Source organism: Ptychodera flava, chromosome 15, assembly GCF_041260155.1.
Source record: "Ptychodera flava strain L36383 chromosome 15, AS_Pfla_20210202, whole genome shotgun sequence".
NCBI classification, from domain to species: Eukaryota; Metazoa; Hemichordata; class Enteropneusta; family Ptychoderidae; genus Ptychodera; species Ptychodera flava.
This window is the reverse complement of record NC_091942.1, coordinates 18,514,305-18,526,935: the sequence shown is the minus strand read 5'-3', so window position 1 is coordinate 18,526,935 and position 12,631 is coordinate 18,514,305. Positions and strand designations below refer to the sequence as shown.

General features: G+C 35.5%; 2 protein-coding genes across 7 annotated transcripts in view; both read right to left on the bottom strand.

Annotated features, from left to right (window-relative positions):
* Positions 1–1,454: 1,454 nt before the first annotated feature.
* Positions 1,455–12,631, bottom strand: part of LOC139151419 (sodium-independent sulfate anion transporter-like) — a 117,528-nt gene continuing 106,351 nt past the window's right edge. For 2 of the 3 annotated variants that reach the window (XR_011556419.1, XR_011556421.1), the window contains exon 16: positions 1,455–3,423. The gene's annotated coding sequence lies outside the window, so the exon portion shown is untranslated. Of the gene's footprint in view, positions 3,424–3,488; positions 4,467–12,631 lie in introns of those variants that run through there. The other variant, XR_011556420.1, reaches the window with a different exon arrangement.
* The window catches only part of LOC139151420 (sodium-independent sulfate anion transporter-like), a 37,966-nt gene continuing 29,796 nt past the window's right edge, over positions 4,462–12,631 (bottom strand). For 3 of the 4 annotated variants that reach the window (XM_070724211.1, XM_070724212.1, XM_070724213.1), the window contains 8 exons: positions 11,722–11,794; positions 11,349–11,399; positions 10,098–10,158; positions 9,336–9,532; positions 7,237–7,367; positions 6,480–6,647; positions 5,678–5,831; positions 4,462–5,326 (listed from right to left, as the gene is read on the bottom strand). In XM_070724211.1, coding sequence (XP_070580312.1) covers positions 5,184–5,326; positions 5,678–5,831; positions 6,480–6,647; positions 7,237–7,367; positions 9,336–9,532; positions 10,098–10,158; positions 11,349–11,399; positions 11,722–11,794 — 978 coding nt within the window. In that variant the 3' untranslated portion in view covers positions 4,462–5,183. The remainder of the gene's footprint in view (positions 5,327–5,677; positions 5,832–6,479; positions 6,648–7,236; positions 7,368–9,335; positions 9,533–10,097; positions 10,159–11,348; positions 11,400–11,721; positions 11,795–12,631) is intronic. The other variant, XM_070724214.1, reaches the window with a different exon arrangement.

Genomic DNA, 12,631 nt, shown 5'->3' with positions numbered 1-12,631 from the left:
CGTAAAAGTCAAAACCAGCCCGCAAAAGGCAGGGATCCCGACTGAAAACACCACAACTATTGTATCCTGGGGGAGCGCGGAGTGACGATAGTAGGTGAAACGCATACGAGCGCGGTGAATGAGAGATCAGACGATACAGAAGAGCGAACGATACAGAAATTGTTGGAAAAAAAGCAGAACTAAAAGATATGTTAGCTACAGGGCACAGTAAGTGAGACTACCCACAATTCCCCTTGATTTGTGTGCTCAGATATTATTTGCTAAAGGCTTCTTCAATTTTATCAGTTTCTGAAAAATTTGAAACTTAGAATTTAATTTTAGGATTATTGGTTAAAACTATGTTCCAAAATTATTGATCATGTTTAAAATTCAGGAGTAAATTGAATAAGAATTCGATGTTTGAAGGTGCTAAAAATTGTACACTTATCAAGGGAAAGTTATCAGCAACTAAGATGGTCTCATCATAGCACCTGTCAGACATGCAGATTTCCTTTGTTACGAACATTCAAAAAAGATCAATACTCTTTCTCTTGCCAATACAGATGCAACTTATTCCCTTAGTTTCCTTGAAAATATTGCATATGGCTGTCAAAAATCTATGTTGACAAAATCACAAAATTGCTATCTCCTCTGCGGAAAAGGGGTTGATCTTCTCATTATTCACAGTGAGAAATTAGAGAATTATGATTATCAAAACTATGGTCCCAGAATTTTGAAATATGGACTGAGTTGTTCTGTGTACAGAAGAAATTTGCTTCAGTTCAGTGAGTGATCTCCGTGTGTACGGATCATGGAGAATTGTGGGTAGCCTCACTTACTGTGCAGGGGGGTGCTCAAAATGTGGAGACAGAAGGGGGGTACTCAATTTTTGGTGCAAAATGAATGGAAAACCTGTCAGATTGTACCATTTCACGCATCAATTTCAATTCATAATGTACATTTTTAAAGTAACTGTTCAACTTTTACAGTGAACTGTTTCTCAATTTCCATTTTTACATGGCATGTCCAATATTTAAGAGCAACAATGAAATATACCAAGGAAGGCGCCTGTGGCATCACATATGTACATCTGTTTTAAAGCCCTTCTCACCAAATTTAAAATCATCAAACATGGGATTTACACTTGAAGCCACTACTTGGCGAACAATTTTTCCAACCTATAAGAGTAGCCTCCCTTGGTGCGCATACACACACACACACACACACACACACACACACACACACACACACCACATACACACACACACACACACACACACACACACACACACACACACACACACACACACACACACACACACATATTTTATATATATATATATATATATATATATATATATATATATATATATATATATATATATATATATATATATATATATATATATATATATACATGGCCATACGGGAGCTAAAATATCTTCCATCACAGGCACTCTGTGAAATACAAAATATACAACTATGAGTGTCAATATTTTATTCCGTTAGTCAAAAATCAATAATTTGATTAACAAATGTTGTAGACAATTTTCACTGATGAGAGAATACAGAGAAACCTAGAATATAATTCATGATCTGATCCTTGAAATATGAGATTGTCATCAAAGTTACAATCAATCTCTTAAATGAATAAATTCAATTATATTTCAAAGATGAAATAAGAGTCAAAGTTAGACAAAACTATTTCTGTTCTGTATAGGTTCAGTTTACATCAGATAAGTACTAGATAATTCTTGGAAAGAAATGTAAGATGAGTATGTACAGTTGACAGCACTGAAAATAAAATGAATATCACTGACTATCATTGGTTTAAGTTTTAGCAAACTTTTCACCATGAATGAAAGTAAAACCTAAATTTTTCAGTGATAACAAAGATGTGAACCTGTTGATTTCACTAAATTTCATATTTTCACTTTTACTGTAGGCAGTACTGTATTTACTATGTGGGAGATTGTATGTATACGTTTGATATGAATGAATTATTGAACTTACGTAACTATGTAAAACTCACCTAAAACTCACCATATCAACATTTGTTGGTAATTTCCTACCCTTTAAAAAAGGTATTCAAGAAAACAAATGCAATGTCACAGTAAAGAAGGTAAAATGAAAATAATGAATGATACAATAGTAATGATAACATTATTTTATATAGACTTAAAAACAAATTATAGTTTTGAATTAATGTTTAAAATGAAGTCTCAAAGGAAGAACTTTGAGAAATTTTGAGAAAAAGGAAATAATAAACTACTAGAATGAATATTTCATTCAAATTGATAGCATATGGTCTGTGTTCATAAACAAAAGATTACAAATATCACATCAATTTTGAAACTTAAAATTTTGCCTACAATGCCTGATAAAGTAAAGACTTTCCAAACAACTTCCATCAAAGACACTCTGTGAAATACAAAATATACAACTTTGAGTGTCAATATTTTATTTCGTTAGTCAAAAATCAATGATTTGATTAACAAATGTTGTAGACAATTTTCACTGATGAGAGAATATAGAGAAACCTGGATTATAATTCATGATCTGATCCTTGAAATATGAGATTGTCATCAAAGTTACAATCAATCTCTTGAATGAATAAATTCAATTATATTTCAAAGATGAAATAAGAGTCAAAGTTAGACAAAACTATTTCTGTTCTGTATAGGTCCAGTTTACATCAGATTAAGTACTAGATAATTCTTGGAAAGAAATGTAAGATGAGTATGTACAGTGACAGCACTGAAAATAAAATGAATATCATTGACAAAACTTTTTGACGCTAATAAAAGTAAAACCTAAATTTCTCAGTGATAGTGAGTGTAGAATACCTTGAAAATCAAAATGTGATCTATGAACGTACAACTTACTAACATATTGATCAGAAAAAAATCAGCCTTAAAATTCTTTGTGGATATACATGTAAATATTAGAAATATACATACAGTCATGGTTTTTTTAACAAGTTCTGTTCATATTCATAATCATAATATAACATTAGTTATTCATGGATCAGAAATATTCTTGAAAAAATACTCCTGTTTACATGATTTCAACTATATTAATTCCCTGAGTAAACAGTGGAATTAGAAGATTGGCCAATCACCGAGTATCATCCTTTTTTAACAGGCTTTCTCTTTGGCAGTTCAACTATAAACTACAAACTTTAAGGTGACATTTGTATCATTTGCGATTGTCACATCACCATTTTCTAGAGAAACCCACAAAGTGTTCTAAAAACTTGATGGAATTCTACTGTATATTGATATATTTTACTGCCTTTGTTTTCTGTAGTCTTTCAACTAATTCTCTTCTTCATCCTGAGGCATCTGTGGCCAGATTCATATACCTTGACCCCATTGAAACCTGACCCCCTCATGCCCTGTGATACTATGCCAGGATTTACCCCTTAATAGAGGGTTCAAAGGCCTAATAATAACAGCTATATTAACAAATACTCAACCTAAACTGTTTCGTAAGTCAAAATAATATTGGATAAATGGAATGCATCAGTACAAGTAAAAAATGTGAGTACTTGTGAGACATGGAAAAATCTCAGGTCAATTTTTGCCCACAATCAAAAAGAACCGTTATCAGACAGATTATCTTTGAGCTTGTGATGTTTTCACGGCATTTTTTGTTCATTCTGAATATGTTTGTTCATTATTCAAGACACAGTGATGACTGCAACACTCAGAAAAAACCTAAGAATAAACACACAATGTCAAACAAAATAAGGCACATAAATGAGTGTCTTGCCGAAGACATGGTCCCCTCATGGTACCATTGTAGAGGGACTGTGCTGAAGTTTAGAAAGAACTGATGCCACAGTGTTCTGTATTGCTTGAGATCACTGAGATCACAAAATCTTCCATTATCTACTGGCTAACAAGATTCATAAAAGACAACAGAATGACAATGCTTTTCAAGCAATCACTTCTTACATTAACTTTGCTCAATTTACAGACCTGTCTGATGTCATTTACCCTGGCTCTGAATTCGTATATTGGATGCAAGACTGTTGTTGGGAACTGATTTTAGACCCTATTGAGAATTAGGACTTCCCTTTAAGTGTAAAATACAAAAAATGGTCCTACAAAGTATCCCCTAGCCCAAATTCAACCCCCTTAAAATCACAATGTAATATTTGAAGCAAGAAAGGATATTTTTAAGGGTAGGAAGTGAAAGACTTTGATATCAAAAAGTGACCCTCATTTGATGAATATAATTGACAAAAGTGTTCCTAGAAAATTGAGGAGAGACCCTTTGAAACGTTTGCTAAAAACAACAAAAGAGCTTGGAAGTCTTGAAATCTTTGAGAGTGTCTTGAGGATTTGCTGTTGTCAGCAGAAACTAAAGCTGTGAAGTAAGACAAAATATGAAGCCTTCTTTTTTAAAGCTGAGAAAATACCATGTGCAAAACAGGTTCTATGCAAAATGCTGTGTCATATTATAAAGATAATTTACAGAGCCTTCTATGTTGGGTTTGATGGGTGTACAGCTGAAAAAATACCACATGCCAAACAGGTTTTACGTAAAAAAAACTAGCGTGAAGTACAGGTGTTTCAACCCATGCACCTTTAACTTAACCCTTTCACCACCATGGTTTGTCCCAAATCCATTGTTTTCCATGGAAAAGTTGGACCTGTTTACAGGGAACTGGGGGTGAAAGGGTTAAACCTATAACTTTCACCACCAAATTCGGTACATCCCTATTGTTCTCTAGGGCAAGGTTGGACATATCCACATAAGAAAGGTATGAAAAAGGTAAAGATGTTCCCTATGCTCTTCATTAGACATGTGATATTTTTCTTGCTATGTCATGGGTGAGTAATAATAAAATGGACAGAGCACACAAACTCTTTCTAATTTCTAAAAACGTCATGGAAAAAACAAGTATTTTGGAAAGAAATTCTAAAAAATGGTTGAAGATGGCAGATGCAAGGAATGCTGTTTGCTATTATTGTAAATATACTTGTATGAAGTCTAGTAGGAGGCTTATTCACTCAAACTCCAAGTAATCCTTCAAAGAATACAACTCAATGTAAACATGGCCTCAGATGATTGGAGTTACAAATTCAAACTCTCCTACATGTCCAAGTTCAAGTGCAGCATCCATCTTTTTTTTTGAGAATGAAAGAATGAGTCACTTAAAGATGAGGAGATGTTTCCGTTTTACATCACTGCGTCTAGACTTTGGCGTCATCTACAGATTTAGCTCGCCCGTTGTCCACCGAAGCTTCCAGATCCTCTTTGAAATTGTGGTTTGGCTCATCCTTCATCGGAGTCAGTAACATGTGGGTGGCGTCTGGGTCTGGTGAGTCAATGAAGTCTGACATCAGGAAAAATTTAATTTTAACGTTGAGAAATAATTGTGTCCAGCTATCATGTTTTTCGTAGAGAACTTTGATTCTCATACAGAACTTTGATCAACTTAATCTTCAGCTAGGTAATGCAAAAATATATTCTGCAATGCTTCTGTACATGTCAAAACATTTTAAAGTTAGTCTTTTCAAGTATACCTACATGGAGGCATACAACCTTTCAATTACAGGGAAACTTTGTTCAGGCATTTGGGAAAGGTGCAAAAAAACACTCTATGATGTCTGCGGAAAATGCCAATGCCTGAATGGGACACATCCCGGCATCCATGACAAATTTTGAAGAAAACCTTATGGCATACCCTTAACAACTTTAATTCCTTCATCCACAGTGTCACAGTGCTGGAAGTGAGGTATGTTTGCGTTTTCGATTGCGTCCAGAAGATTCTGTCCAGCTCCAGATAAGACAAATTTAACATTGTTGCGATTGAATTCTGTACATAAGTCTACTAAGGCCTGTTGGGAAAAGATAAAAAGATATGAGTTGGTGGAGATATTGCAGAGAGCTGCTGATTGAAATATTGCATTTTATGTTGGAGGTTTAATATACTGAATGGGTAAAGATGGTTTTGAACCTATGAACCTATGGACCTATGAAACTATCATTTTGTTTCATGAAAGTATAAAAGCATGAAAAAGTGTTTAGAAATAATAAGAGGTTTACAACAATTAGAATTTGAATCACAGGGAAAATTAGTTTCATATTCTAATTTTGATAAAAAGAATGGAATCCCTTAGCATCTTTTATGACAGTACTCAAAAGTAATTTATTCTGCACAGACTGGTGAAATTATGACAAGGTGAGACACAATGAAAATGAAAGTAAGGTTGACGATAAATTCCATCCTAGTTCACTGTCCCCTGATGAGAACACCTGATTTTACACCAAAGGAACATATTTTTCAAGGTTCCAAACTTGTTGAATCAGAAATCCATTTCTCCACAATGGGAGATATTATTAACATACAGACATCATGTGTGCGAACTCTGACTAAAAGATTCCGTCGCGTGCAGGCGCTCCAGCGCACTGCACGCGACGGAATCTTTCAGTCTAGTGTGAACTCAGTCTACATGTGTGCGAACTCTGCAGTGATAATTGTTTACCTGTATTGAACTGTAATCGAGATGTGATATTTTGGCACAATCCACCACACAGGGCTGTGGGGTTTCGCCTCTCAAGCATTCTTCCTGTACAGTTTCCACGATATGCTCAACGGCTGGGTAATGAATTCCATAGCCTACCTGAATCACTGACACTTCTTTCTGGGAAATCTGATGAAAAAAAAAAAAAGACAAAAGGTGAAAAGTTGCCTGTTTTAACAAAAGTTTCATAACTAGTACCTATGCCTACTGCTTCTTTACCAGTTTTACTGGGCAAATGGTAACATTTTTTCCACTTTCTGTGTGTTTCTACTTATTTGTTTCCAATTTCTTATAATTCACAGAGGTATAATGGATATCCAGATATGACTGCAGTAAGCTGTTTTGGTAAAATGATGAAAATCCTACAGAAAGTGTCATTCATTTTCTGCAATATAATGATAACACACAGTAACTGAACTTGCTCACCAATAGGGTGGGCATTTAGATCGGCTAAATTTGACAATTGAAACAAAGGCTTTAGTTCATAACTACTTGAGGCACCGAAGGAATGGTAGTTTTCAACAAGCAATCTGGCTTATGGACTTTATGCTTTCACCATTGTTGTTGCGCACAATCCTGTTGTGTCCTGCTCAAAAGTTGACTCTAAACAGGGCTATTGGCTTGGCACCTTCAAGGAATGCAGTGATCGATGACATGAGTTGGCCAGTAAAATGACAAGCTTGCTGAATGCCACCTCCACTGTGATGGCAGGGCTTACCTCTATGTCAGGTTTGGCTTGTGCGTACAGAAGCATGCAGAGATCAATACCAATGCCAATGATGATACCGATTTCAACTCCTTGCCACAGTGAACCCAAAAATGTACCGAACCATGGCAACAAGTCCAATTCTGAAAAGTGTCAAAAAATCAAGTTTTAAGTTATAAATGAGGCTGCTTTTCAACACCTAATATAAAATCAATTGCCAGCTCTGAACAGATCAAAGGAAACTAAAACACTGGACTTTGTAAAGAACAATGGCCCTTTATCTTAAATATGTAGAGAAAGGTGAAAAAAGGTTTTTGATGAACTATTTTTGACCATTGAAATACGTTTGTAACCATTATCCTAATGAGGAGCATCGTCATTAATTCCATCTCATAATGATCAATAGAGGGCGCTCTTTAGTTGCCCTGTGTTTAATTCACCCCTTTGTTGGAATAAATTTATCTTTCTCAAAAACAAGAGGCATGTATTTTCTTACTTTCCTTTTAAAAAATGCATGTATTTCTTTTTTAATAATTCGTTAGAATAACAAGCGACCTAGCGGCCGATATAGCTCCGTTTTGTTATGTAGAGAATAACTATTTTTGACACATGTTGATGAAGAAGGCGGAAATCTTTGATAGCTCATTTCAATGGCCAGACAAAAATGGCAAAAATAGCTGCAAAAATACATTATTGAAGATTTCATCATAATTTGAGCATATAACATTGAGATTATCCCAAAGAACATGTCAACTAAAGCTATCAGACGAGTACTTTTTTGAGAACCAAATTTTTTGACCAAAACTGGCAAAAGTTGCCTAAAAAACACAAAATTGCAGATTTCATCATTATTGTTATACATCATAAACAAGATAACTCCAAGGAACCTGTGCACCAAATATCAAAGCTATCAGACAGGTAGTTTTTGAGGAACATATTTTTTGACCAAAAATGGCAAAAATTGCCCCAAGAAAAAATTTCTGCAAAAATACAAAATTGCAGATTTCATCATTATTCTAATACATCATAAATAAGATAACCCATAAGAATCTTTGTACCAAATATCAAAGCTTATAGACGAGCAGTTTTTTGAGAAAAAAATTGACCAAAAATGGCAAAATTGGGCCCCAAAATAAAAAATCGCAGATTTCATCATAATTTCAATACATCACATTAAGTTTATCTGTAGGAACCTGTATACCAAATATCAAAGCTATCTCACGCGTGCTTTTTGAGTTACATTTTTGACCAAAAATGGCAAAAAATGCCCAAAAATTACAAAACTGTAGATTTCATCATAATTTGAATACATCACATTTTGATCATCCCTATGAATCTGTGTACCAAATATCAAAGCTGTCAGACAAGCAGTTTTGCTGAAACAAATTTTTTGACCAAATACGACAAAAATTGGCTTAAAAATACAAATTTGCATATTTCTGCACAATTTGAAAAAATCTGATATAGATTATCCCTAGGGACCTATGTACTAAATATCAAAGCAATCTAATCTGTAGTTTTGAAGAAGATTTTTAAAGATTTTTTGACCAAATATGATAAAAATTGCCTTAAAAATACAAATATGCAAAGTTTACTACAATTTGAACACATCTAAATGAAGTTACCCTAAGTAAACTGCATATCAAAGTTCAATGCAATCAGACATGCGGTTTCAGAGAAGAAGATTTTTTACCAAGAACTGCAAAAATGCCCCAAAATACAAATACGCAAACATCACCAAGATTTGAAGAAACTTAGGCGAGGTCACCCCATCACCCAAAGTGAACTGCATATCAAATTTCAAAGCAATCAGACTTGCGGTTTCAGAGGATGAGGCAATTGTTGACTGACAACGGACGACGGGCGGACAAACTACGATGACCATGGACAATGATTGAAAATCAGCCTATTTGATAAGCTCCGCGTCATGGACAGTGGAGCTAATAAAGTTGATTTCTGACATCTTGAAAATAATACTTGTTCAATTTAAATGATATAAGATCAACATCTTTTACCATCGTAAACTTGATTTGAACAACAGTCTTTGAAAAGCGGAACATTGCTCAAAATAAGTGTGAATTGATCAACAAATCTCTGCATGTGTAACTCACTTTTCACCCTCCACAATTTTTTGACAGTCCCGTAATCGAACATGGCGATGACAGCACAGATGATGACGGCTGCAAGAGCTGATTTTGGAATGAAGAAGAAGAGTGGTGTCAAAACGGCCAAGGAAATAATCACCAATAACCCTGTAAACACTCCTCCCATTGGTGTAATAACGCCGCTCTGAGAATTCACTGCCGTTCTGTTGAGAAAAAAAAAAGGTAAACAGAAAATAATACTTTCAACATATCCAAGCTACCTGTTTCACAAAGTCAGACGGTTTCAAGTATTTGCCTTCATATATTTATAATTCTGATGAGCTTTTCAGAGACGTTCTTGTTTTGTATTCAAACTGAAGATTTAACGTTTCATATTCCTCCAAGAAGCATTTAAAATAGTTCAGAAGTCTGATTACAGGTGACTGTATACCTTTTAACCAGAGAACTCTCTCTCTGTGTTGACACTTGATACTTCCAAATAAACTTTTATCAGGGCTCTTGAGCATTCCTTGTCCCCATACAGACCAAGGTTACTGCATTCAGATCAAAGATACCTATGCTTACAGAAATGTCAAGCTATTTATGATTCTGCTATGACTCTACTATGACTCTACCATCCTTCTTATATTTCACAATCATGAAGGTACATGTTCAGTGTTCGTCAAATTTAAATGAGCATGGTTTATTTCTAACTGTGGGAAGCACAATGCCAGCCATTAGAAATATCATTGTTAAGTAAAAATGGAGAGAATTCATAAATTTCAATACCTTGAGAAACTACCGGTGACTGGATATGCTGAGACAAAGGAACTCATAATGTTGGCAGTACCTGCAATAATATAACGGGGAAATGATTATTGTAAATGGTTGTCAAAGTTTTCAAAATGTACCTTTGAAAGCATCATTTGGAGGGTAACTATTTCTGTTGTTGCACTGTATATCATATACCTGTGTCTGTATGTACAGGTTTACGGCATTTGAAAAATTTAGAATTTTAAAATGAGAGATTATATTGGTATACCAGTTTGAGGTGATGTTTTGTGTGTCTTGTTTCCAGTCGTATTGTTGATTTTCTCTTTTACACATCAATTTTTTGATGCTAATTTTAATTCTTATATAGGACTAGGAGACGAGATTAGTTCTCCCATATCTATCTCCCCAGTTCTCGTCATTTCATTTTCTTTGAAATATTCAGCTGTGTTTTGGTTTGTTTTTCTCTCATTTTAGTTCTCTTTTACCATTTTTATTTACTTTGTCTTGTAGTTTTTCCCCTCTCAATAATGAAGGAAATATAAATACAAACACAAAAATGTAGGAAATTTCAAGATTTTTGCATCTTGTAAGGAGATACAGGAGACTGACTTGAGACTATAAAGAGCATATGTTTAAGACAAATGCATAAGGTATCATTTCATGTACCGCCACAGTATACAATGTGCAAGAACAGATATCTCTCTGCAAATTCAGTGACAACACATCATAGGCGTACTCTAACACCAGTACAGGTACACACATGGATCCTCAATCATAAGAGAACAATATGTAAAACATGCATTCCAGTAGCCGTAACTTTTGATGACTTTTTCACGATTTTTGTTCTTTATATCCACAGCAAGTTCTTGCTCTGCTACCAAAAGCATGTTGAAATACCCACTACTCAGGCTGTAAACTGACTGCATCTCGTCGTGTAAAATGCACTGTCTGTTACTGTTTACATTTGAATTCTAGTTTGGACCAGAATTCACTTGTCAACAATAACAGTGCAGTCTATACATGTTCAGACTCAGTTGACAAGCTCAACACAGTGTATTTCGACATGCTTTTGGGAGGCAGGAGTACAAATTCAAAATACAGTTGACATTAAAAACAAAGATGGTGAAAAAAATCATCATAAACTTACAGCTACCAAAGCAGGAAAACATTGTACATATGATATTCACACATTACTGCCTTTGAACAAGCATATCCAGGATGAATGTGATGAATGTGAATGATAACCATAAATTGTCTATTGCGTACCTAATGCTATCAGTTCCTGGTCCGGCCAAACTCTGTACTTGTTTTTTTTAGCTGTATGGTAGAAAAAGATTACATGTCAGTCACTTTTTCCCCTATCACTACAGTTTGTTCATTTTTTTCTTCTAGACATCCGACAAACTGATCAGCTTTTCATAGGTTTTCTGGCTAGAAATTGTTTTATCTACAACAGAAAGATACAGCGCCCTCTATAATTGCACTTCCCTTTCCTGGCTGCAGATAATTAAAAGTAGCTACTTTATTGAGCAACTCTTCAACTATAAAGAACTCTGATATTAATTAAGTTCAGGACACAAACTCTTATAATTGTATTGAAAAATATCTCTTACGACCAATTTTCTCTTTCGAAACTTACCAAATCCTTTGGCGATAGCGATACTCTCCAGGAAGCCAATCAGTGGAATGATGGCAAGGCCGACACCTAACTCCTGAAAATGCAAATGGAAATTTAGAATACAGTGAAACCTGTCTATTTAGGAGGCTTCATGGGTCAGTGGCTAGAGCAGTGGACGCACGATCACAGGATGGTGAGTTTGAGCCCCAGCATGGCTATGGTGTTGTGCCCTTGAGCAAGGCATTTTATTCCTCATTGCTTCTCCCCACCAAGGAGTGATGGGTACAGTGGTTGTAATGTGTGTGTTTACCTCTGCTGCACTGATTGGCTAAACATGTGAGCTGTTGCTTGCTCCCCAGGGAGTTGAGTGGTACCCAATTAGGTCCAGGGGTATTGAATTCAATGTGGATCATGCCATGGCGATGTAAAACGTGGACGCTGTTATCTTTAAGTCATACCTACAATGTGTTTTCTACTCATTTGCATAAATTGCCCCGAAAAATCAGAGACATGGGTGCAGATTAAACCATGCTGGGGCAGTTTGATCATGTATATAGCATGTTGCACACATACCGGTATGTCTGACAAAATCATGGCTGGAGGCTAAGGGCACATTGTATACAAATCTGTAATATTGCAGGTGATCAACCTGGCAGCTGTTGTAATATGACATAGTTTCTGAAATTTCCCTTCCATAATTCCATTCCAAACACCAGGTGTAGCAGCGTTAAAGGCGGAGCCTCCCTTTAAAAGGGCGTGAAGCTATGGCGGCATTCACTGTGTAAGTGGACACCAAACAGGCAACACGTGGGCATATGCTCCAGAAAATGTCATTTTAGTTTTTTCCGGCCGCAAAAACACAGACACAGACTGCCGAGCGGTCAGGGCGAAGCTGCTGCCGCTCGAACTCTGAGGTTATATTCAAATTCTA